Consider the following 26488-nt stretch of genomic DNA (forward strand, 5'->3'; position numbering starts at 1 on the left):
ATAGAGCGAGAGGCATCCGCAAGCCAGAGAGGCTCTTCCGTGTGCGCGCGCAGGCGCAGAGGGACCTGGCCCGCCCCCCGCCCTAGCGGGCCCTGAGGAGGAAGCGGAAGCGGCAGCGGCGGAGAAGATGGCGGCCGGGGCCGGCTGGAGAATGGGAGCCGGGGAGCGACGGGGGCGGGGAGCGGAGACGCTGTTCCGGGGGCTCCTCTTCTGCGTGCTGGGCTGCGGTGAGACTCGCTCCCCCTGAGGGCAGGAGGCGGGGCGGAGGGGCCCCTCCCTGTGGGGGCGGCGGCAGGCGGGTCGGGGCCCCTTCCCCTGGGGCTATGGGGGGGGTGGCAGGCGGGTCCCTCCCCCGGCAGCTGGGGGGGGGCGGCGGCAGGTCGGATGGTGGGGCCCTGCCCCGCCCCGGGGACTTTGGCGGTGGGGGCCTCTCCCCTGGGGACTTTGGGGGGGCGGCGGGGGGGGCCTCTCCCCCTGGGGCTATGGGGGTGGCGGCAGGCGGGTCCCTCCCCCGGCAGCTGGGGGGGGGGGGGGGGGGGGGTGGGAGGGGGGGCCCCTCCCCCGGGGGCTGGGGGGGGGCAGGGGAGTGGAAGGTTGATACAGCCCTTGTGGGGGTTGGTGGCGTCTCTGTTGAGGCTTGAGGCACTCAAGCCTGGCGCGGGGTCTGTGTAGGGGTGGCGGGGCTTGGCCTATGGGGGGGCAGACAGCGTCTGTAGAAGGAAGGACTCCAGATAAACACGTTTCTCTCTTGATGGGAGAAGGTGAAGTCAGCAGCAGGCTGGTGATGCCCCTGTCCTGGGGTCCTGACAGGTTGGGAATTTGTTGCTGCTCAGCTTAGTTGTGCTGGGATTTCTTCCCACTTGCTGAGAGCTCCCCAAGGCATGGTGCTCAAAGGCGGGGGGTGGGCACCCAGTGGGTGGTGACGGGCATTGCTGAGCTGTTTGTTGGGGGGACGAAGCCGAACCCACACTAGTGTTTTGTGGCTGGTTTTTCGTTTGGGTAAAAGGAACAGCGACTGTGGGAGCTTCCATCAGATATCCTCCTTCGTTCCACACGCTGTCTTCTGCCTCGCTGCATTCGCTGAGTGTGCACGTTAAAGTCAATTGATTTTATTTTGAGAGGCTAGATTCCAGAGTTGTGGAAATAATCCTAATTTGCATATCGTTTAATTGGGGATATGTTGGTTTTTTTAATAGCACGTTTCATATTAAATTACACTCTGAAATACGGCAGTAAGTAGAAAATAATGAAATAGGGTATCTTATGCTTATGTGTGGCATTATTACTAAATCTATAACGTTTGTGCAATTTGTGAAGACAATACACCATTTATGTATCCACTAAAAGTGAAGCTGATCATCAGTTCTGTCACTTACCCAGAATTAGGAATACCCAGGTAAAAGATTGAGTAAATAGCAAAGCCACATAGATGTGTTGAGATGCTTTGTGAGCTTACTAGACTGGGACTCAGGAGACCGGATTCTATTTCCAGGTCTGCCCTTGCCTGTGGGTGGCCTGGAGCAGGTCACTTAGCCCCTCTCACCTCAGTTTCCCCATCAGGAAATGGGGATAATGATACTGACCTTTGGAAAGTGCTACATAAGAGCTAAGGATTGTTGTTGCTCTAATAAAAACTACAGTCCGTACTTAGCACTTAGTATCTTCGAAAATGTTATGCAAACATTGATCCTCACAGCACCCCGTCAGAAAGGTTACTATTACTATTACACATGTCTTTCAGATAGGGAGACCGAGGCACACAGAAGTGATGTGGCCTTGCACGAGGTCTCTTACTGAGTGTGTGTCTGAGCTGGGATTAGAACCCTCACGTTCCTGGCTCCAGATCCAGTGTATGGGCCGCTAAGATCAATCCACCCTCATTATAACTGTTGGTTCAGAGATATGGGTATTCTGGTGTGCCTTTGTAATGATTGTCGGACAACAGAACTGAGAACTGACTTCTTTATTCTGCTGTGTTTCTAAATTGGTTCATGTTGCATATAGCATCTTTCATCCAAACTTCACAGAGCTCCACCCACAGCTGAAAAGCAGCCTCTTCAGGTTAGGTACGTGATAGCTTTTAAACAGCACGTATCAACACTATACAGCAGTGGGAGTGAAAGGAAATGAAGAATACTTCAGTTAAAACTGCAAGGGAATTTACTGGGAAGTGAATTATTCAGTTGGCATTTAGCAGAGTGTCTAGGAATTACTTGAGTTAGGTACCTTTAATTTTCACTCAGAAGGCAACAAGACCTAGATGAAATTGAATTTGTTCTTGTTACAGAACCAAGTGGGTGTGACCTCTTATTTATCCTGAATTTTGTTTCTTTCTCTTCAGGTTTCTGTTGGGGCAATTCTGTAGAGAGGAAAATCTATATCCCCTTAAACAAGACTGCCCCGTGTGTTCGTCTTTTGAATGCCACTCATCAAATAGGCTGTCAGTGTAAGTATTGTAAATGGTTATTTTACTTTAAGTGGAAGAGGCAATCACCTCTCTTTCACTTACTGAGAGAACACTCATTTTTGTGGCTTCTTCCTGAACTATTTTTAGTTTGTCAATGTCTTTCTAGTAATGTAGTGCCAAAAAATGAAAGCCGTATGCTCCAGGTGTGATTGCACTAGGGCCATATGAGAGGTGCTATCACTTCACTGCTTCCTGGTATTCCCAACCCAAGGCACTTCAGAAATCCTGAGATTGGCTTAAAATCATGAAATCAAGGCTTGCAATAAAATGGTGAGAGTTGGCAACACTACCCAAAATTGCTTTGATCTCTCTTGGTGCCAAGTTCTATCACATTCATATGTAATTAGCTTAATATCCATGAGATGATAGGAGATTTCCTCTTATTTAAATAGTTAGATTTCACCAGGGCTCAAAAGTTTCCTTAGTATCCTCCCAAAACCAAGGAGCCGTGTGCACTGACCTGTCCCGCTATAACACAGGCCTCTCATTGTGAAATTTCTTTGTATTGTTTTCTGTAATGTAGTTTTGTGTCAGTTTTCTTGACTTTTGTACAGTTACTGATAAACCACAGCATGTGTAGTTACTTCGGTAAGGCGACATGCCTAACATGCTGGTGGTCAGTCACATGTCTTTTGTTCCCATCGAATTGGTTCCAGGGTGTGTGTAATCAGTTGGGCATCCTCCCCTTCACGTGCTTTCCTCTGTCTAGAGTATTCTTTTAAAACTCTCCATGGGCTGTGGTTTTAGTTTTTTAGTTTTGTGGGTTTGTTGTACTACCGAGGTTTGTGGATTGCTGGGATGACCGAGAAGGAGCACTGATCTAATAGAGTTCCTCTGCTGCTATTGGTGCTGTGCAGAAAGGGTTTCTTGTGAGTCAGTATTTTGTTCATTTGTGGTTGTCTCACATCATGTGTCCTCAGCGTGAACCACACTCCAATGTGGACCATGTCAGCAGCAGTTAAAGGGCAGAACAACTAACTGTACATGGCCATCTCCCCTAGCTGGTGCTCCAACTTTCTCATATAGTGGTGTGAGCCATCTCTTAATACAGATTGTTTTACGGGCACCTCCTTTCCCAATCCCATAATACTCCGGTGACAACTACAGCAACTACTGACCAGGAAATGTGATCACATCTGTGTCTCTTTAGCTGTCTCTAATGCAATACGTGCTTTTGGAAAATGTTAAGCACCTTGTTTTCTTTTGATTGTCGTTTGATTCCTGCCCCGATCTGTCCTGCACATGGCTTCTCTGCTGCTAGGACCCCTCCTGTCTCACTGCACATGCTTCCCCAGATGTACTCTCAGCTGATATGTTCCCTTCTTTCCTTCTCTTCTGGACATTCCCCGCTTGCTGGTGGCTGACTTCTCCTGTTCCTCCTCGTACTTCCCATCTCTGTGCCTCATTTCCCCTGTATACAGTAAGGTTCATACTCAACATCCTCTCTCTTCCCCCAAGAGGCAGGTGATGTTTAATTCATTGATGTACCTAAAGTACTTCAAAATCTTTAGATAAAATCTGCTTTAAAAGGGCAGATGATTAGTATGATTATCTCTTAAACTCCTCTTTCAGCCTGTGGTTTTTTGGTCGTTGGTCATCTCTTAGCTGAACTGTGCAAGTCAGTCGCTTCTTCCCTCTAATCCCATATGTTGATCTTTCTTTCACTGAAGTGCCCAGAAAGTGTACAGCTTTGAGGGAAATGGATTTTGGTGAACCATGGAGAATTCTGTCTTTCTCTCTGCAGCCTCCATGAGTGGAGACACAGGAGTAATCCATGTGGTGGAGAAGGAGCAGGACCTGAAATGGGTGCTTACTGATGGACCTCATCCCCCATACATGGTACTGCTAGAGGGGGAGCTTTTCACCAGGTAAGGAGCTATGGTGAATTTTAACAATTCTTAATCGCCTCTTCTCTGCCAAAGCAGCGTGAGCCGAAATTGCAAACACAGGGGCCCTAAATCCAGTGGCCACATTTGCCATTTGGGCCCTTGGGACAAGCGCCTGTGTGTGTTTGAGCAGCCAAATCTGGAATTCTGAATTCGCTTGAGATGGGTCCCTGGGAATTGGTCCCCAAAGCCCTGGTTTTTGGCAGTGCTGTGCCTCTGAAGCACCCTTTGTAGGCTGTGGGTGCTGAACACCACTGAAAACCAGACCCTTGTGCCTACTTTTAGAAAAGTAAACTGGAAAACTAGAATGAGTGTTCTTCCTGCACACTGGTACCTGTACCAGCCAGTGTCTCAATAGGCGGCTTAGTAGTTGGAGCACGATTCCTGGGTTCTCTCCTGGCTCTGCTAATGACTGTCTGTTTCCCCAGCTATAAAATGCAAATAACTATCTCACAGGGGTGTGGTACAGCTTATGGAATGGTTTTTGGTTTGTGATACTTTTACTGCTGCTTGGCCTAAATCAGTGGTTCTCAAACTGTGGGTTGGAACCCCAAAGTGGGTCATGACCCCATTTTAATGGGGTCACCAGGGCTGGCATTAGACTTTCTGGGACCTGGGGTCTAAGCCAAAACCTGAGCCCCACTGCCCGGGGCCGAAGCTGAAGTCTGAGGGTGTCAGCTCTGGGTGCTGGGACTCAGGTTACAGGCCCCCCACCTGGGGCTCGGGCAGGCTCAGGCTTCGGTCCCCCTCCTTGGTTCATGTAGTAATTTTTTTTTTGTCAGAAGGGGGTCACAGTGCAATAAAGTTTGAGAACCCCTGGCCTAAATCTTTCCTTGTGGTAAGATTGCCAGGGAATTTGGGGGGCTGTTTCATCCACATTCTCTTTGTTCCAGGGAGCTGATGCTGCAGCTGAAGGGATCCTCACGAATTTCTGGGCTGGCTGTGGCCATCTCCAAACCCAGCCCCGCACAAGGATTCTCCCCTGGCTTAAAATGCCCAAATGATGGGTTTGGTAAGGAAACATTAAACTCTTAGTTTGGCTCAGGACGGGGTGATCAGAGTAGGAAGTGTTTTGCAAAAAACTGACAACCTGTGGCTTTACACTTGCTGTGGGATTGTGTGTGAATTATTGCTTTATAATTTAGGCTCGTTAACATTCTGTAGGTGTAACCAGTTTGTGCTGGAATCTTGTCAGATTTCACAAGGGTTGGGATGGGGTCAGTATGCAAATGGGAGACCTTCAAAGGAACACCTGAGGTGCTCTAGAAAGTTCTGCTAGTGATTCACTAAGGGGTTTCTTCCTTGTGTCACGCAGACTGACCTGGTCTCTCTGCAGTTTCTCTTTCAGATGAGGGATGAAACTCATTCTGACCACCTATGGTCATTAAAAGGTCTTGTGGCTCTCTTTATAGTATTGCATTTTTAATCCCAGTGTCCTGGCCAAATTCCAGCCCTCTGAACTCCATTCTACCTCCCTATGTTCCCCCTGCAGGCTCATTTGGGTATTCACTTCAATGATTATTCACTGTCTGCCCTAACCCACTGCTGTGTTCCACCTCAGAGGTGACTGCAGGTTGGTGGTGGGTGAAGTGATTGTTATATCATGTATAGATGGTACAGCACTTTGGGATGCTTTGCAATGAAAGGTGCTGTAGAAACACAGAAGGTGAGTTTGGTATGTTGGCATTTGTCATATCATCACCTTCATGCTGTTCACACAGCATGTAGGTGTTACAGTGACGGGCGCTTTGTAAATGCTTCGAGGTGCTTCCAGCACATGATGGATCTCAGAAAATGGTGTGTCTCTCTCTCTTTCAAAGTACAATGTTTCTCTGTATGCATCTTCCACTCTCTCAGCATGTGATAAATGCTCGTTATGTGCTTCTGCCAACCTCTTGGCACATGATGGCTTTGCATGTGCCTCTCTCTCATTCTCTTCACCTGGCAGTGCTCTGTCTCTTCTGTTTTCCCCACATGTGGCAACTGAATCCATCTCTCTGTTCATTTCGCGGTTGGTTTCTTAGCCTGTGGTGGTGGTCTCTCTGTTCCTGCTGCAGTTTGCTCAGCGGGCTCTGCCTTTCCAACAGTCTGCGCTGTTCCCTCAATGATTTGACCTGCCCGTTTCTCCATTCCCGCAGGTGTCTATTCCAACGATTACGGCCCTCAGTATGCTCACTGCAACTGGACTGTGTGGAATCCTCTCGGGAATGGCCTTGCTTACGAGGATTTCAATTTCCCCATCTTTCTACTTGAAGATGCCAACGAGACTCAAGTTATTAAGCAGGTACTATACCTTAACACAGGGGTGGGCAAACTTTTTGGCCCGAGGGCCACGTCTGGGTATGGAAATTGTATGGCGGGCCATGAATGCTCACCAAATTGGGGATTGGGGTGCGGGAGGGGGTGAAGGCTCTTGGGTGGGGCTGGGGATGAGGGGTTGGAGGTGCAGGAGGGTACTCTGGGCTGGTACCGAGGGCAGGAGGGGGATCAGGGCTAGGGGAGGGGATCAGCGGTGCAGACTCCGGGTGGCGATTACCTCAAGCAGCTCCTAGAAGCAATGGCATGTCCCCGCTCCAGCTCTTGTGCGGCTAGGCAGCTCTGCGCGCTGTCCTGTCCGCAGGCACCGCTCCTGCAGCTCCCATTGGCTGGGCTGCGGGGGCAGTGCTTGGGGCAGGGGCTGCGTAGGAGCCGGAGGGGGGACACGCTGCTGCTTCGGGGAGCCGCACAGAGCAGGGCAAGCCCTGTACCCTGCTCCTCGATGGGAGCTCAAGGGCAGGATTAAAATGTCTGAAGGGCCGGATGTGGCCCCTGGGCCGTAGTTTGCCCACCCCTGCCTTAACACCTGCAGAGGGGAGTCTAGCTGTGCCACTTCGGTAGGGAAATACTTTCCTCCACACTAACTTATGCTCATCTGAGTTGCCAACTTCCTAAATTAGTAAAATTTTGCAGGTGGGTTGGGGGAAACAGGCCGTTTGTATGTAAGGTTAAAATTTGGAACCAGTTAAGTGTCTTCATCTGATAGGGGAATCTTGGTTTAATATCTATTCTGTGCTTATGTACCCATCTGTAAAGGGCAGAGTAGGGGTCTGATACTTACCCACCTGTGTAAAGTGCTTTGAGATGTTCAAGTAAAAGATGCTGTGTAAGGGGAAAGTATTACATGGAAAGCCCTAGTTCTCGGATTGTGGTAGTGCGCCCTACCTGAGACCAGGGCCCCATTGTGCTAGGCATTGTACATACAGCAAAAGGCAGTTCCTGCCCCACGGATCTTACAGTCTAAATAGACAAGATAGACAAAGGGTGGGAGGGGAAGCAGGCACAGGGAGGGGAAGTGAAATGACTTGCCTAAGATCTCACAGCTAGTCAGTTACAGAACTAGGACTAAAACCCAGGTCTCCTGAGTCCCAGTCCTATATATATATATATATATATACACACAGTCCCTGTATAAGTATTTATGTATATTTCTGTCTCAGTGCTACCAAGACCATAACCTCCCGCAGAATGGCTCCGTCCCAGAGTACCCTTTGTGTGCCATGCAGCTTTTCGCCCACATGCATGCTGTCACCAACACGGTTACCTGCATGAGACGGAGCTCCCTGCAGACCGCCTTCAGCCTCAACCCAGGTGAGTGCACTCCTAGCAGGGTGGGGTGGGGACTGGTGATGGGAATTCAAGTGGGACATGGTGTGTGCATTAGAAAGAGGAAACACAACCCATAGCTTTATACAATACAGCCCGGCACCACTCTGACCTTTAACATGGTGGAGTGGTCTGTGTTCACACAGGTTCTGTAATGAAGGCAGCATTCAAGCCAAAGCAATGCCTGCTGGGACCTGTAGTCACCACAGACCACACCTCTGTGCTAAAGGTGACTGTTGCTGCAGTCTGAGTCTTTATTTACAGGACATGTGGTCCTAGCAAATAACCCGTTTGGCCCTTGGTTGAGGAAAGTGGTTCTGTTTAATTAAGGTCTCTCGAATTCCTTCTTGGCTATGGGTTTGGAGTGATGGCACTGGCCTCCATCCCAGGGCACAGCCCAAGAACCTGCCAGACTATTGAGACTTAAATATGCAAAACACAAGAACAATGTGCAGTTAATTTCCTTAATCAAATGCTTTTGTGACACCAGTTTCCTCGCTGTAATGTAAATAGTTTACAGTTAAAGCAGTGAGACACTCTGGAGTCCAGAGGTCAATAGTCTACAGCACAGGACATCCCTGAGAAAGGGAGATAAGGGGTGAGAAGGGACCTAATGCCTGCTAAGTATATTACTTGGATTGACTTATTTGGGGATGGTGGGGTGAATAGACGAAATGGTAGAGGAGCAGTGAATGCACAGGGTGACATTGGGGTCAAAATGAAATCCGTGGGAATTTTGTCATTGATTTCAGTGCGGTCAGGATTTCACCCCTGATCACTAGAAGGGGGCCTGGTGCTGTTGGATCAGTTGGTGAGCTCTGAACCTCCCAAACTGGCCAAAGAATAGCTTCAGTTCCTTGTTCTTTATTACTGTCAAAGTTCCTGCTCTTGAACCATTTCTGCTTCCTAGAAGAAGTCTGCGACGCTCTGTCCGATTATAATGTGTGGAGCACGCTGAAACCCATCAATGCCTCCAGCAAAATAGACCCTATGGATGAAGTCATCATTGTTGCTACTCGAGTAGGTGGTCATACCTAATTTTTCTGGGCTGGGGTGCAAGGGAAGGTTTTCTAGGGGAGTTGTGCCTTTATGGACTGCCCATCTTATATGCATCAAGTTCTCCTTCCTGTAATCAAGATCTCCTGCCTTAAATCTTGCTGACTTGCCGTGGTTGGTATCATTCTGCAGGTAGGAGCCATTATTCAGGTGCCAGCGGTGTCTCCTGGTTAATGTAAGGGCTGAGAACATTGGGACTCCTGGGTTTTATTTCTGGATCTGCCTCTGACTTGCTGCATGATTCTGGGCAAGCTACTCACTCTGTTTTCCTCTTATAAAATGATGATAAATGTACCTACCTCACATGGATCTTGTGAAAGCTGAATTGTTTCCAAAATGCTTTGAGATTCAAGGGTCTAGTGTATTCCAGGCCTTCTTACTCATCGATTCATAGAGTCTAAGGCCAGAAGGAACCACCAGATCATCTACTCTGGTCTCCTGTATAAGACAGGCTGTTAAATTTCACCCATTTCCCCTGGCTTGAGGCCAATAACTTGCTTAGCTAAAGAATATCTTCCAGAAAGGCATCCAGTCTGGATTTGAAGATGAAGAACCCACCACTTTCCTTGGTAGTTTGTTCCAGTGGTTAATCACCCTTGCTGTTAAAAATCTGAGCCTTATTTCTAATTGTAATTTGTCTGGCTTTAGCATCCAGCTGTTGGATCTTGTTCTGCCTTTTGCTGCTAAATTAAAGAGCCCTTTAGTACCCAGGATTTTCTCCCCATGAAGGCTCGAATCTATTCACCATCAAGTTATACAGTGATGTCCAAAAAACCAATCAACTCTCTGTTCTTTAAAGAGTGGATATTGTTATATGGATCTTCATAACTGAATGATGGGGGAGCCCAGATTAATGAATACCTGGCACTCCTATGATGGTTTTCATCCATTGACCTCAAAGCACTTTACTAAGATGGGATGAATATGATTAGCCCATTTTGACAGATGGCGGAGGGAGGTTGGCTGAGTCATATAGGTGATATGTCCAGGGTTTTGCAGTGAGTCAATGACAGAGCTGGGAATAGAACCTAGATCTCCTTGTTCCCAATCTGATGCCTTAGCCGCTGGACCGCCCTACAGCTGGTGCATACCCTGTTTTTCCACCCCTGCAGATGAGAGAGCAGAACTCGCTGGGTCATCAGGTGTAATAGCCACAGTCTAGCCTATAGCGAACATCAGTTGAACCATTAATAGCACATCACAGTTGGCGTGTACTGCTTACAAGAGATCCAGGCCTGGAGTACAAGTATGTGCTGCAGGCTAGGACTGAGATGCATTGGCACAGCTGCGCGTGAGGCTCCGGGACTTGTATAGTTATGGGAGCAGTATGTTAAGATTCACTAGCAGAGCAAGTTGCTTTTGTGTTTCAAGGGTGGATTCAGTTTGGGGGGTGAAGGTTCTGGCTGTGTCTTATCCAGTCGGGTTTGCCCGTTCTTCAGTACACCAGTGACGCTGTATTAGTGTCTCTCCATGTGTGCATGAGTTGTTCACTCCTCCCACTTGTGCTCACAGATTGACAGCCATTCATTCTTCTGGAACGTAGCCCCAGGGGCAGAGAGCGCCGTCGCCTCCTTCGTGACCCACTTGGCGGCTGCTGAAGCCCTCCATAAAGTGCCAGATGTTCAGAAACTACCAAGGAACATCATGTTCACCTTCTTCCAAGGGGTAAGATCTTCATCCCCTCCTAGCTTGTCTTGGGCTAGCAATCAGCTCCTCATCCACTCTGCCCTTTCGACAGCAGCTTCCACAGATGCTGGTAGACCTCTATGCATCTACACCTGCCTTGTGCCAAGCCAAAAGATCCCTCCTCCAACACCAAGCCCTATCCCACAAAGAGCACAGAGACTATGGAGTTCCTGTTGAGGGAACTGCACAAAAGCCACTAACAAGTGGGGCCTGCACTTTCTAGGGGCATCACCTCTAAACTGTTGCAATTAGTTGAGAGAGCAAAAGAGTCTCTCTCTCTCTCTTCATCCTGGTACAAAATAGTTTCTTTGCAAACCTAGAGCCTGGGTGCCTTGGTTCTTCATATTCCCTTAAGCCGATGCACTTGTAGCCTATCCTGACATGGTGATGGACCCAATGAATGAACAGGTCTCTTGCATCCCTAATTTCTCACCCGCACCTTCCAGGCTTCTTTAGACCTGTACCCTGCCATCAGGATAAGTCACAGCTTTGCCAGTGTAAATCTTCCAATGAAACCAGGTGAGACAAGATTAAAAATATATGTGCTGTCTGCAGTGCAGCTAATTTCCAAGAGCTGGCATTGGCAGCTGTGTTAAGCCAGGGTAAGCTCTTGGGGGAGGGAAGGAGAGTGATGGTTAGCAGCTGATGTTCCCCTCCAGGCATCTGCGGCGATGGATGGCCTCCCTTGTGTAACTCTGCAAAGCTAGCACCCACGGTCCTGTGGAGTGGCCATGTGACACCCCCAACTTGGGGATCTGTAGTCAGCCCTTCCCTAAGAGTTGCACTTGGAGCGGTGGATTGGGCAGTCTGTGTGTACCATGTAGAGGAGGTGGGGAGAGCTGTCAGGTTCCACTGTACAGGAGCTTTGGGGAAGGGTTGTCTAGTGGCTGCCTGACTTTTCCTGCCATTCCCTGAAGAGATGGTAGGAATGCCTTTACCTATAGACACCTCCAGAACACCTTCTGCCTCTTACAGTGGGTGCTCATCTCTGTCTTGCACATTCCCCTTATGATATGGCAGGATCCCCTGATTTCCTGTTGCAGCCCCCTCCCCATCCCAGAGGGGTGGAAAGAAGTCGGAATCCCCTAACCTGATTTCTGCCCATGCTCTTGTATTCAGAGTCTCACGGGAGATGGTATGATCTAATAGCTGAGGTTAATAACTAGTGTTAACGTTGTGATTCAGAGGAGCAAAACAGTGGAAAATAAGGACATCTAACTCATTGGTTTGTCCCTAGCCATTGCAGGCCTGTCGGATCCATGTGGGAGGTGGCATTCAGATACTACAATGATGTGCAGAGACTGTCGGGGCTTTGCGCCCATGTATCTCCCATTAGCTGTAATGGAGCATGAGGCACATGGAGCCAGAGTTAGGGCTTCTCAACACATGGAGTTACCCCTGATTTTGGAATAAGAGCGCCCGCATGGGGAGTGAATCCGGGCTAGTTCATCAGCAGTAACTCCATGGGTAGAGAAGCCTTTTCAAAGGCTTTTAGGCACCAAAAGGTGCAGAAAGGAGACTGGTGGGATTTGCATAAGTGGCTAAGCCGGTTAGGCAGCCAGCTCCCATGGCTCTCTGTGGGCTCAAGGTGCCTAGCTGCATCTTGAGGTGCCTAAATCCCCTTGTCAGTCTGGACCCATAGAGCCTGTTCACACACGTTACAGAGAGGTGGAGTTTGTGCTGCTTTCTGCCGCTGCTGGATCACAGTGTCCTGCGGTCCTCACCTAGAAACAGGGATGGGGATGGAGATTTCCTCGGGTTTGGTGGACTTCATTAGCCGATCTCTAGCTATTGCTTTAGGCCCATCCCTGCCATCGGGGCCTGTATCCCTGACTCATGAAGAGACGACAAAGAGCATTTTTACTTGGAGGAGGGGGGTTTGGAATGCCACCAAACGGCAGAATTTTTAGAAAGATACGAGGGGAGGAGTTAATTCCAGCTTCTCTCTCCTTCTCCACATCCCCCTCTCAAACGCTGCTTAGGATTGAGCTCATTAACTATCCAAATGCCTGTGGTTCATGCATGAACTTGTTCCGTCACAGGAGACCTTTGATTACATTGGCAGCTCGCGAATGGTATATGACATGCAAATGGACAAGTTTCCCATCCGCCTGGACAACATTCATTCCTTCCTGGAGCTGAGTCAGGTGCGGGACAAGTTTTCTGCCGGTCTCTTGGTGACCATTCAGTCGGGTTTCCCCCAGCCAGCCCTCGTTCCTCCCTTTTGATCTCCTTGTGACCACCCATGTGGTGGTCACTCTAGCTCCCACGGTCTGTCTTGTCTCTCTGGGGGGAGTTTTCAGCGATTTCCCTCTGCACCAAGCTCTAAATAAGGCAAGCATTGTAAAATCCAGATGGGTCAGCAGCATGTGTTGACCAGCGGCTCGTTCTCTTGCAGGTGGCTTTACGGAACTCCTCTGTTCTTTGGGTGCACACAGACCCTGTCTCTCGGAGGAATGAATCTATTCAACCACAGGTAATGAAACTCTCCCTTCTGCACAGAGGACAATCTGAGTCCCTGTGCCTGCTCTCTGTGTTTCCAGCTGCATGGAGATGCCTAGATGTGGTGTACAAGCAAGGGAAAGGGAAAGCCGCTTACACCCTGCAGGGGAAAATCCCAGAGCACAGCTCTAGCAGAACAGAGAGGCTTCTCGGCAGCTGCATCTCTCCGCTGACAGCGGGCCCCATTGCTGGGCAAAGGGCCAGATCCTCACCCCACTGTGGTTTGAGGAGGGCATGGCACTGGCACAGGCATGTCTGACTCCTTCCATTGATTTTGCTGACCACCTGATGACCTGTTGTTAGTGTCAGAGGTGGAGGGGGCAGGGGGGTCTCCTAGTTCTGAGTCACTCTCCATAGCCTCTTTAATGTCCTAGATATTTAACAGCAGCTTTCATCCCAGAGGAACCCACTGGGCCTTGCTAACTTTTCTGACCCCGATATGCAACCATCTCTGGGGTGGAATGAGCAGCACAACAAAGCTACACACTAGCTCATGGCATAGTGAAAAATTCGGTGTCCACCTGATACCATGAGGGAATTTAAGGAAACAGAATGAAATTTCACAATGTAGTCAAATTATAGGGCCACTGCCTTGACTAGCAGAAAGTGCCATGAGATCTTTAACAATCACGAGAGGTCAGGACCTTGCTCCATCTCTCTACTTAGACTCATCCTCGTGTACCACTGCGCTCCCCAGCATCACTGACCCAGCAAGAAGAACCCTCTGCTGAATTGCTGCTGCTTCTGCAGCACTTGGGTTTGTGACGGTCTCCCCTCCAAGTACTACCCTGCCCTGACCCTGCTTAGCATGAGAACTGACATGATCCCAGCCCAAAGCGGTTCAGCTCCAGGTCATTCGTGGTAGCCGTGACCAAACACTGAGCGTGATGGAAGCAGTAGAGCATTCCTGACTCCTCTCTCTCCCTTTTCAGGTTAAAACTCTGGTGGAAGCTCTGATCAACAGCAGCATGGGTGCGAATGTGACTCTACAGGAGGTTAGTCAGTCTCAGCCTCTCCCGCCTTCTTCCTTCCAGCGCTTTCTGAGGGCCAAGCAGATCCCTGGGGTGGTCCTGGCTGATCATCGCACTTCCTTCCAGAACAGGTATGGGGAGCAGTGCTATCGCCGTTGTGTCTATGAGGGGGTGTGTGGAGAGCAGGTGGTTTCACCCGGAATGTGACTGTCTTCCTGTCTGGTGTTTAAACTCTAGTAGCAAAATAAAATCTCTGTGTTGCTTAACAACCCTGAAGGCTGCTAGCCCCAGCAGCTACCCCCACATCACAGCACCCATGTGCCAAAACCTGGACCAGGTACAAGGGGGAACTTCAGGCTGGTTTGCTCTTTAGCCTCTGTGCTGAAACTGACAAGAAGGGGGTCGTTGTGATGAGGACACCTGTTTGCTAGGAACTGGACTTGGTCTCTTCCTCTCCCTCCCTCATGTCAAAGGAGCCCCAAACAGCTGGGACTTTGGATCCCAAGACAGTGCTGAATTTGACATGGTGAGCTAGAGGAGGGGCAGTTTGAGACACAGATTAGGGCAGAAATTCTCCAGTGTCTAGAAACCAGCGAATTGTAGACAACGTGGTTTGACTTTCAGAACCCTTGGGCACCAGGTCTCATGATGGTAGCCAAAGTGACTTACCCAGAATGGCAGAGGCAGGATTCCTAGCCCCAGTCCAGTGGATGCAGCCTGGCACACTCCTTTGTAACGTAAGGATTCCCGGGATGCATTGCATTTTCTAATAGAAACCCAAACACACCTGACTCCCTCTGCAGTCCGTGGTAAAGAAACCCAGGTGTGTGCACTCTCACCGCAGCCAGCATCTGCCCCCATGTGGCTGGAGCCTCTGTCTCCAGTGTTTGGGGTTGGGGGCACTATCAAAGCTTAGCAAACACCATGCAAAACTGTTTCCGGGAGGTGCCCAGCTCGGAAGGGGACATAGACTCCATTTCCAGTGGTAGCCAGCAGAGGGCAGCTCGGCCTCCCAGAACATCCCAGCTTGGGGGTGCGCTGCCTACCATACAAGCAGTGTGGTGGATGGAGGACAGAGGGGAGTGGGGGGAGCAACCATGTGCCATGTAATTGAACAGGCGCAACATAATTATCCTGACAAGCGAAAAAAATCCAGTTTTGTACAGAAAATGTTCCCCGCAGCTGGCTGGGAGCCAGAGGTGAGCAAATGGCAGCTGAGCGTGCCTGAGCCTCATCTGCTCTTCCAGAAGCTGCTGTTTTTTTAATATATCTTTCTATTTGCGGTGGCAGGGGCCCCAGGCAGTGGAAGAGGCTCTTCCATTTACCCCACCTGACCCCCTCGTGGCATGTTCCATGAGCATCCTCTCCCAGGGGCGTTGGAAAGTGGAGGGGATGGGAGTGGGAAGGGAATTGCTTGTGGCTCTTACCCATCCCGTCATTCCAGGTTGCCTCTCTCCCCTCATCCCCACCCCCTTCTCTGATCCGTCACGCTGTCTCTGCAGACAGCCAGGGGAAGCAGCCACCTTCCAAACTCCTGAGCAGCACAGCTCTGGGCGCGCTGGAGAATTTTGGAGAGGAGGGTAGTGCATCTCGTCCTTCCAACTCTTCTTCGCTCTTGGGAAATTGCTTTCAGTGTTCCCATCCAACCTGGAAGCACAGGCCATTGTGCTGGGCTTTTCGCCCAGTCCTCGATTCAGCTGTGTGCTGCTGCTGCAGATGTCTTGATGCAAGGCTGTCACAAAGTTAACTTGGAATCTCTCGGACCTGTCAGTGCAGGAGAGTCAATAGGTCCGGTTGGAGAAAGGAACTTCTAGGTTCTGTTCCCACCTTCACCGCTGACTTGTGGCCTCGTGTATCGTTTCCCTGCTCTGTGCCCCAGTTTCTCCATCCACGTAACGGATGGGGTAACGCCTACCCAACTGAGGTTTAATCACTGCTCGTCAGTTGCGTTGAGATCCTCAGATGGGAGACGTGGTGCAAGGCCCAAAGATAATTATAAAGCCTCATTAAATGGTATAAGGAGTGCGTGAGAGGCCAGCGCTCTGGCAAAGCTGCTACTTCACTCCCTGGGGACCACTCCCAATTTCTGCTTCTGGCATGGACTGAATTGAATTCCATGCCCTGTGATCTCTTTCCGCCCCCTTCCCCAATCCCGTTTCCCTTCCTCTTTCAGATATTACCAGAGCATGTATGACACAGCAGAGAACATCCTGATGAAATATCCTGAGGGGCTTAGCCCCGAGGAGACCCTGGACTATGTCACTGACACAGCTAAGGTTTCTGCAAAACATTGTTTCTGTCCATTGCTCGCAGAGTGGTGGAGACGGGGTGGGGGGTGGGGATCTGGGTGCTGGGTTCTCTTCCCATTGCTGGGGCGCTTTCGACTGGGTTGGTGGCATTAGGCGCTTAGATATGAATGTGCTATAAATGCTTTGATGGATGTGTGGGGACTGGCTGGCTCTCCTTCCCTGTTGTACTGGGCCTGCCTGTCTTGATTAACACAGAGCCCTCTTTCCTTGCAGTCCCTGGCAGAAGTAGCCACAGTGGTCGCCCGTGCTCTCTACCAGCTTGCGGGGGGAACCGGCAACACCTCTGCTATTCAGGCGGATCCAAGAACGGTACGAGCAGATGGGATCCAGTCCCTGGCATCCATGCTGAGCTCTCACGTATTTCCCTTCTGTCTCTGTTTATGTGTGTTTACACAGCATGCTGGCCTGTCTGTCTCCCTGGGTGCCTGCCTCCCTCTCCCTTTCTCCACCAGAGCTGAATGACTAACACTTTACCCTTCTCTCGTGCGTTCCCATCAGATCCCAGTGTCTTAGACATTAAGCTACACAAGCCCTCAACAAAACTGAGCAATATTTATCCTTGTTTTGTAGAGTTGGGGGTGGGTGGAATGGGGGGAACTGATGCACAGATGGGTCATGCAAGCAGTTGGTGGCAAAGCTGGGGACGGAACCCAGGACTCTCAACTCCCAGCCCTTCACTTTAGGTACTAGATCATCCGCCCTCCCAGAACTGCAAATGGAACCCAGGTAGCCTGGCTCCCGGCCTTGTGCTTCAGCCATTATATCACGTTCCCACAACTGAGTATTATCTAGACCGTCCCTGACAAGTGTTTGTCTAACCTGTTCTTAAACAACTCTTCCCCTCCCCCCCAGTGACAGAGATTCCACAACCTCCCTAGGTAATTTATTCCAGTGCTTAACTACCCTGACAGTTAAGAAGTTTTCTTAATGTCAAAGCTAAATCTACCTTGCTGCAATTTAAGCCCATTTCTTCTTGTCCTGTCCTCAGTGGTTAAGGAGAACAATTTATTGCTTTCCTTTTTATAACAACCTTTTACGTACTTGAACACGGTTATCATAGAATCATAGAATATCCGGGTTGGAAGGGACCTCAGGAGTCATCTCGTCCAACCCCCTGCTCAAAGCAGGACCAATCCCCCTCAGTCTTCTCTTCTCCAAACTAAACAAACCCAGTGTTTTCACCCTTCCCTCATAGGTGGTGATTTCTAGACCTTTTATCATTTTTGTTGTTTTCCTCTGGCCTTTCTCTAATTTGTCCACATCTTTTCCAAAGTGTGGTGCCCAGAACGGGACACGGTACTCCAGCTGAAGCCTTATGCTGATGTACTTCCTGTTTCGTCTTATAAAGTTGAATGTGGATTAACCCATTTCCATCTCACTTTCAGGTCTCCAGAATGCTCTATGGGTTTCTGATTAAAACTAACAACTCCTGGTTCCAGTCCATCATTAAACAGGACCTGAAAGGACTCTTGGGTAAGCATAGTCTGGGGAAAAATTCAGAGCTAGCTTAGACCTTGATATGTCACCTGGGAACTTTCTAAAGTTCTGTGGTAGCCTCTTTGGCATCTGGCTTTCTCCCTGCCAATCCTGTTTTCTCTGACTCTCCCAGGTGATGAACTTCCCCAGCACTACATTGCGGTTACCCCACTGGTGAACACCACCCAACTAGTGCAGTACGTTCTGGCCAATCTCACAGGCACGGTTGTCAATTTCACCAAGGAGGAGTGCCTGAACCCTGAAAAAACACCCAACCCCGAGAAGGAAGTAAGTTGCCATCTGAGTAGAACGAGGGTGGGGGATAGGAACAGAAACACTGGGCTAGTGAACTCCACTGACGTCCCTGCGATGAATTGGTCTCACTTTCGCCTCTCGAAGAAAGCTGGATGGAAAAATTTCCTTCTGTCCTGAACAAGACATGGGAGAGATGAGGAAAGTCCTCCTCCCTCATAGAGGCATCCCAGCTGCATCCTAGTGCCCGAGGTGGGAGACGCTTCAGAAGGGAGTGCTCCTTTAAAGTGAGTACAGCTGGGATGGCAACTTGGATCACAGATGCATCAGTCTGATGGCGCTTTGAGTGTCCAGTATACTGCCCGTGAATGATGCCATTCTGACATACCCTGTAATTGAGTCTGATCTCACCACCTGCAGCACGTACAGCACAGGCATTGGCAGTGCAAACATCCACCACCAATGGGCCTCTACCCAGTCCTGGTGTCAGGGTCTTTCATTCTTTGGCCAGTCAATCTCTCAAGCTTCTACAGAGACTCGTAAAACTGAGACCTTGGCCACTCCTGGGTATCAAAGATCCCACGATGCCTTCGACAAGAGATGGGGCATTAGCCCTGAGATCCTGGATAAACTCCAGCTTGTGAATTACGTTCTGCCAACATAAATTCCCCTGCAGTTTCAGCTGGACACAGGACTGTCATTCCCAGACCTCAGCTGTTGTACACTGTTGTGTGTAGTTAAACAGAACCCATGCTCCACCTCAGAGAGAGACGCTTTTCAGCAATGGGTGAAGCGAACCTCATACAGTCAGTACAATCCTATTATGATCCTGGAGAGCAAGTGAGGTTCCAGGAAAAAGGGTTCTGATGGTTCTTTCCTAGTGCCCTGTTGGGTCTCACTCCCTGGCGTTCTCTTTGCAGATGTACGTTTATACGTGGGTGCAGGGTTCCAGGGACCCAAACTCAACGTCGCGAGTTCCCTTCTGTGTCCAGTCAACTGTCCATCTAACCAAGGCCGCCTCTCCTGCCTTCGAGCTGAAGCAGTGGGGCTCCACAGAATACTCCACGTGGACAGAGAGCCGCTGGAAGGATATCCGCGCCCGCATATTTCTCGTAGCCAGCAAGGAGCTAGAGGTGAGTTGGTGTTTTATGACACCTTGTGCTATCCTCCTATCAGATCTCACCAGCTAATCAGGGTTGGGCTTGGTCAACTCTTAGGAGACTCTCTACAGAAATCCAGGGTGTCGCAGAAAGTGGCATCAGTGATGCAATAGATGCTTTTCCCCCCCAAGTCATTTCTGAACCAATAGCCTAATATGGGGTGAGGGGTTTTGACCATTTTTGGTGACTAAAGAACTTGGGACATTTTGCAAGACTGAAGGCTTTAACTGTAGTCTTCTAGCAAAATTCCAACAAGGATAATTCCATTCAGTTCCCCTTTGTAGTTTAGCTAGACGCTGTGTTAGTCTTCAGTTTCCCCCCTAAACAGCTGCATAATGATGCTTCATGCTCTTAAACTGCTCTGAGCTCCCTCCCAACTTAAACTGAAGGTGCGTCCTGTATATTGTGTGTTGGATTATGCATGTAAAATGCTTTGGGATCCTCTGGGCTGACAGGGCCCTGTATAAATTTAAGAATATTCTGTACGTTAACCATTTGTCTTGCCAAAACGTGTATAATCAGGGCTCTGATTGCTCAGAGGTTTTGCCCTTGTGGAATTGTGCTGCGTGAGCTCTTCTTCCTTTTAGAAACAAAAGTTCTAGCCCTTATGGTGAAGGGAAAGCCTTCCAAACATGAACAAAGTGTGAATGAAGTGCCGTTGCTTGGATCTGTAGATAGCCTTGGGGGGCTGGCCGGGGGAAGCTGAGACCATCCTAGTGGGATGTTAACTTTGAATCCTAATAGTGACAATTTAAATGTCATCATCAACTCCACCTTAATTACATGTGATCATATAAGTAAAGGTTGTATCATGCGTGAGCAAAAAGAAGGAAAAGCCAGAATTCAACCTGTCTTTCGAGTGCTTGATTTTGCAACCTTAATGTGTTTGGTGTATTTCTGAAATGGAATTTATTTTGATTTTGCGCAGTACGATAGCCAGCCATGGCTCAGGTGCCTTTATAAGAAAATCCAGGGATCAAATACAAATCAATACGTTATCAGATCTTTCATTTAAAAGCAGAGAATCACAACTTGTCTCAGTTTCTTTTACAGGATTGATCCAGGTTTTTAGTAAGGTCAACAACATTCTTTCAGCACCCTTCCAACGGCTGCATTGATGTTTAGTTACCAGCCAAATACGGGTTAATTTTGAGATGGCTTTTGAACTGTGGGCCTACTTTGGAGCTCTCTGGTTGGCTGTTAGTGATGTCATACCCCTGTCTCTAAACCCTGTGAATGTACAGACCTGACTCTCATCGTCATGTCTGTTACAGCAATAAGTCACCCAGGGGCTGGGCATGCATGTCGGGGCAGTTGCTGGGCTGCTTGGGTTGTTACTCACTCAGCGGGTGGTTACTCGGTCTGTGTTGTGCCTCTTAACGCCACCCCAGGCAAGTGTAACTCCCTGCCTGCCATGTCTCAGCCCTTAAATATCCAGCACAAGACATGCAGAGCTAGTGAGTCGCTAACGAGCTGGCTTCTCAGTTGCAGGAAGGCTCCTTTCTGACCCTGTGACAGTATAAAGGGGCCTTGGTTTAAAGGAGAATTCGGCGCAGTCACTCTGGCTTTGCCACTGGTAGGTGTTTGTATAGGAAGAGCAGCCCATTATGGGACCTTAGGCATGGATAATAAGCTCTGCAAGGGCAACGGATTGATGCTCAGTCGTGTGCGTTTATCCGTTGAAATAAAGAACTAATAAACTGACCAGTTAATTTCTCTGCTTTCTTAAAAAGGCATCAAATAAGAAAGGAGATGATCAAAGTGTATAAATAACAAATAGTAAAGATAAGGTGGACAGGGAGCTTCTGCTTTTCCTGTCTGATGGTACAAGAATAAAGGGACATTCAATGAAATGAAAATACATCAGATTCAGAATCAATAAATAAATGTTTCCCCCCACTTAGCCTGTGGAACTCTCTGCCACTGGATGTAGTTGAGGCCAAGATTCAAAGGGGGATTGGACGTGCCTGAGGATAAAATAGTTAATGCAAATATACATTTTGGAAGAGCTATTAAAACCTCATGCTTGGAGCTTAAATCAATCTCTAACTATTAGGAATTAGAAGAAAAGCTAATGTGGGGAGCAGTTTATCCTACATCTACCTAATGCAAGGTCTCTTCTCCCTTTCTCTGAAGCATAATGCTGGCCACTGGCAGAGTACAAAAAACATGGATCTGGTCCAGTCTGGCAATTCCTTTGTTTCTCTGGTTTTAGACACTAAGCTCCTTGAGTGGAGACCCACTCTTTTATCACCTAGCACAATGGAGTCCGGATCCTTGATTGAGGCCCCTAGGAGTCACCACAATACAATACTGAGTCTCTGCTGAGATGCTTCAGCATCCAGGAGCCTTTACAAAGTGAGTCCGTCATTCTGTCTTTGTAACCACACCATTACATGTTTCCTTTCTTGTCCCCACCTAGATAATCACACTGGTCGTGGGCATCGCCATTCTGATCCTCTCTCTCCTCGCAACCTACTTCATCAATGCCAAAGCGCACGTGCTTTTCAGCAGCCCTGGGGACGGTGGGGCCGTGGCTTATTGAGTGCTTCCCATGGGTTCAGGAACCCCAGCACTTGGATTACAACTGTTCTGACTAAAAGTGCTTGGCTGACACTGGAATGTCTCTGCCTTGATAGGGACACGGGTGGATCGCTCCATGATTTCCAAGGGTGAGCCCAAGAAACTGAACCCAGAAACAGAAGAAACTCCCCCCAAAAACTGTGTTGACGAAGTCCTAAAGCGATCATGTTGCTTTAAAGTTTCCAAGGGCCTTGAATCTTTGTCCTCCCTTTCGGGCAACTCTGAAGAGGGTCAGTACTGGATGCTACCACCTCCCAACTACCATGGATATGTTTCCAGAATGGGGGTGGGTGTGAAGCACATGAAGGAAGGGCCTCTCTGGGACATACATGGATGGCAGATTTCTTTGCTCTCTGAGCCCTGGTTGTACCTCTTTTATCTGGATTAGCTGAAGAATTGTCTGACAGCTGCTGTGAATCTATGTAAATTACAGTGCGGACAAGGGAAGGTGTGTTGAACAAATACTTAGATGTCAGATCTCCTCCTTTTTTTAATAGTGCAATACTTGGGAGGCAGCCGGGTTGTACATATATAAATAGCTTGGCTTAATTAAAAAAAAAATACTTACAAACTAATCCTTTGCTCCCACTGTCTTTCTCCATTGCTGCTGCTTATAGGACCAAGGAACTCTGGGGAATGCAGTCCACTGGATGTTGCCATGTCTGTTGCTCTTGGGAGAAATGGAACTTGTCAGATATTTACTTTCCTCACAACAAAGCTTTTCTCTCCTTTTATAATAGGCCGAAGGAGGAGAGCGCTATGTCCGGAGATTGGGCTGGGAGTCATTACCCTTTGTCTTTTTAGAATGTCAGCCTTTCAGGGGCTGGGACCCTCTGCTACTCTGTTTATACGGCGCCTAACACAATGGGCCCCCAATCTTGATTAGCCCCTAGGCACTATCACAAAATAAACATGATTAATAACGAGCCCTGACCTCAGCACCTTGCAGGATTGAGCGTTTAGTGATAGCAACTAAGGCTGATTGGGTAGGAGAACCAGCCTCTCCAATGGCCCTGGATTAACTTTTTGTATCAAAAATTCCTCCCATCCTTCAGTATCCTTGATTTAAGGACAAGAAAGTGATGTTGATATCCCAAGTGAACAGCTCAGATTTGTGTAAAGGAACAAATCAAAGGAAGTGGAGCTGGTCAGTTCCAACCCAAACATCATCTTCTGCCTCCTGAAGGGTTAGTTATTCCGTCCGTTCCCCAGTTGAGTCTTGAAGTGATGCGTGCTATGGATTTCCACTGCTTCCCTTAGGGAAACTGCTCCACTCGCTAATACGTCTTGCTGTTAGGACACCGTTCCTGAGACTCCAAGACGGACTGTTCCTTTGCTCACTTTCTTCTCGTTGCTCCTAGTAATGATAGAGAAAAGTTTCACGTCTCAGTCTAGGCTGAAAAACTACCCTTGCATGGTAACCGATTTTGACACCCTTCATCTACCTAACTTCTAACCCACCCCAACTCTGTCAGAACTAAACCAATCTGCCTGGAATTGCCCTCGATAGAATATTTCTGCAAATGAAGCTGTTTAGGTGAAGGGGAACTCAAAGATATGAGCTCACAAACAGTTTCCTAAAAGAGGGGGTTGCGTTCAATATATGATACTTGCTCTCCTCTATGAAATGCTGTAAGATTTATGGATGAATGGTTCTACTTAAGGCCAGGATGGAATTATTGTTACATTTAATCAAAAATCATGTTGCTATCATCAGGGCTTCAGCCATATTTTAAAGTTGTTGTTTTCCTTCCACATGCAGATTTAATGCTCATGCTGTTTTCAGAAGGCTGCTTGACTGATTTTTCTCTCCCTCCCCCTCGGTATTTATTCCTCTATGAAGAGAGAAATAAACCTTCTCCCTGTTCTCCACTCCAAGCTTTTTGTTCTGAAGCCGATCGCTGGCGAGGCTAACAAACAGCTGCCTCTGTTGTCTGTGCCTACGCCACTCCATAGATGGCCAATAGGTCTCCCTGTGGACGGTGCAATAAGCAACCCTCCTATCAGGGGCTGACAAAGGGAAAGGAGAAGCAAGGGGCCAGGCTAGAAAGCGGAGCAGCAAAGACAAATTTTCCACGCTGCTGCCAATGCTGGAACACACCAAAAGTCACTTGACTGACAGCCCAAAATTTGCTCTGGGTTTGGGATTTTTTAGTCTCTCAAAAACCCTGGTTGCCAGCAGCCTCGCCTAATCAAAAGGGTGAAAGCCAGGAACTAGCCCTCTGAACGTTTCCCTGTCCTGCTGTAGTCAGCGAATGACTCGCTTCACTCTTGTGCCTCTCTTCTTTTTAAGCCAAACGGGATTGAGGAGTCAGGACTTCTGGGAGGGGGGTGAGATCTAACGGGTGATAGGATATGAGGCAGCAGCTCCAGGTTTCTGTTCCCTGAGTGAATCACTTCCCCTGTGCCTCAGTTTCCCGATCTGCAAGCAGGAAGGATGTTGTCCTGTTGCATAGGAGCGTGGTGAGACTTGATTCATTTCCATTTATAAACTGCTTTGAGATCCTGGCAGGAACTGTACTAAAGAAGGCAAAGGATTTGTGATTAAAATGGAGCTAGCACTGGGGAAAGGTGCTGGCTTGCCAGCCGTGACCAATGCAATCCTGTTTTTACCCACGACGAACACGGGGCAAACCCTCGTCACTCATAGTCGTGGTGTGGAAGGGGGGTGAAGTTGTTTCCATGGCTTATCCAGTCCTTTAGCCTCACCCCTGACATGTGAACCCAGGGTTCCATGCCCGTTGTGGGTTTTGGGATACAAAGACTCATCTTACTGGGAGCAGACGGAACTGCTATCATGCAGCTACCCAGTGGCTTTCAGCTGTTACGTGCTCCATGTGGATTCATAGCCGTGACCTAGCACTGGAAAAGCTCATTCTCCTATTCCCAAGCCGTCCCCTCCCTGCATTCATTTAGATTTCAGATGTCTCCAGAGGAGGCCGAGTCCTCACTTTGAAACTACCCAGCTCAGTCCCCTTTCGTTCCCCTGGCTGGTCTGCTAGCTGCTTTTATAAATCACAGTGGCTGCTCTGTTGTCAGGGCTGCATCTTGGTTGGGGCTCTGGCTTCTGTCGCCAGCTTCCACTGCCCATCCTGCTTTAGCTGCAGCAGTCCCCAGCTGCAGGGATGGAAAAGTTTATAACTCCCCTGATACACTTTCTCCATCATTCCGGCGATTATACACATTAATTAGAGCGTTCCTAATGCTAATAAGCAGTGGTGAATAAATGCCTTCCCGGTACCTGACCGCCAGGCTTATTCTGTACATGGATGTAGAAAATAATTTGATTTTTTTTTGCCATTGACTTTGATTTCCTCTTAGCCTTTGCAATAAACATAAAAGCATTGAAGTTAGAGGTGATTTGTTTGTAGTAAGAGGTAAAAATCTTGTGCCTCATGCTGGAGAAAATAATGCAGAAATCCAGAAGACAAACTAGACAGCACTTCTGTTTCTCATGCACTTCTATCGATTCTTTCATTTAGGGATGTCCCAGTGCCTAGATAATACCTATTTCTTATCAGCAGTCGGCTTCAAAGCGCTTTACAAAGGAGATATGCATCAGGGGTGCAAAGGATGGTTTAGTGGGTAGGGATGCCAGAGACCTAGTTTCAGTTGTCGGCTCTGCTACTGACTTTGTGTCTGACCCTGGGGAAAGATGTTGGCAGGATAAAGTCCATTAATGAATGAGATTATCAGAGTCTACAGTAATGAGGGCCATATGAGTAGCTAGAAATATGAATGACTATGGATTGTTTAATATGTGTAGTGTGGTAGCACAGTCCTTGTGCCGGATGTATGCACACAACGCAAAGGCAGTCCCTCCCCCAAAGAGTTTACAATCAAAATGCATCAGGTGGGTGCAGCACACGCCCAAATTTCCAGATGGGGAAACTGAGGCACAGAGTGGTGAAAAGACTTGCCCGGGTCCACCAGTGGCAGAGCTGGGCCTAGAACCCAGGAGTCCTGAATCCCAGTCCGCTGCTTTAACCGTGGGACCACACCCCTTCCTACTGTTCCCTGCCCTTGTTTTGTGTTGATCTTTTCAGGACATGATCCAGCTTCTATTTCTGCTTGATCTTATGCTACAGCCGGCTGCGTTCACATTAGCTGGCACCACGCATCCAGCCTTGCCTTCTCTGCAGGAAGATGAGGCGTGCTGGAGAATTCCCTTGTTCCGAGCCAGTTTGCTTTGATAATTAGGAAAGGTGGCAAGGGAAATTATGCAAAGCACATGGAAAGTAAATAACTTCTCTGCAGCGGGCTCTGTGGCAATGCCTCGCCTCATCTGAAGCGGCTGAGTGTTCTGTCTGGTCACAGTTTAGTTCCCCAGCTGTGACTGCCTAGCTGAGTGAGGCACAAAGTGGAGCTTTGACTATGTTGTCTGCGTGGGGGGCTCAGCCCATCTAGGTTTGGGCCAGGAATGCTCAGCTCTCCCTAAGAACATCTCCCGATCTGGTACTTACACAGATCCCATCACTGGAGTGTCTGTGCATTTCAC

At 48.7% G+C, this 26488-nt stretch overlaps 1 protein-coding gene across 2 annotated transcripts; it reads left to right on the forward strand.

Moving 5' to 3' along the window:
* Positions 1-126: 126 nt before the first annotated feature.
* Positions 127-22565, forward strand: NCSTN (nicastrin). 2 transcript variants are annotated; one of them, XM_024205573.3, is made up of 17 exons: positions 127-227; positions 2342-2446; positions 4212-4335; positions 5247-5365; positions 6492-6637; positions 7830-7980; positions 8906-9015; positions 10564-10716; positions 12780-12884; positions 13136-13213; positions 14172-14341; positions 16384-16486; positions 16733-16828; positions 17905-17992; positions 18129-18283; positions 19168-19380; positions 21830-22565. In XM_024205573.3, the coding sequence occupies exons 1-17, from the start codon at positions 128-130 to the stop codon at positions 21950-21952; spliced, it is 2139 nt and encodes a 712-aa protein (XP_024061341.2). In that variant the 5' UTR covers position 127; the 3' UTR covers positions 21953-22565. The 2 variants fall into 2 exon arrangements, with proteins under 2 accessions (XP_024061341.2, XP_024061342.2); XM_024205574.3 differs by having other exon boundaries at positions 8909-9015.
* The last annotated feature ends 3923 nt before the right edge of the window (positions 22566-26488 follow it).

Source organism: Terrapene carolina, unplaced genomic scaffold (assembly GCF_002925995.2).
Source record: "Terrapene carolina triunguis isolate 2854851 unplaced genomic scaffold, T_m_triunguis-2.0 Scaffold227, whole genome shotgun sequence".
NCBI classification, from domain to species: domain Eukaryota; kingdom Metazoa; phylum Chordata; order Testudines; family Emydidae; genus Terrapene; species Terrapene triunguis.

Excerpts from the sequence above, each read along its gene's own strand:
- NCSTN (XM_024205573.3), top strand. The coding sequence starts at position 128 with ATGGCGGCCGGGGCCGGCTGGAGAATGGGAGCCGGGGAGCGACGGGGG. Across the intron at positions 2,447-4,211 it reads TCATCAAATAGGCTGTCAGT|CCTCCATGAGTGGAGACACA; the intron begins GTAAGTATTGTA and ends TTCTCTCTGCAG. Across the intron at positions 16,487-16,732 it reads ATGTCACTGACACAGCTAAG|TCCCTGGCAGAAGTAGCCAC; the intron begins GTTTCTGCAAAA and ends CTTTCCTTGCAG.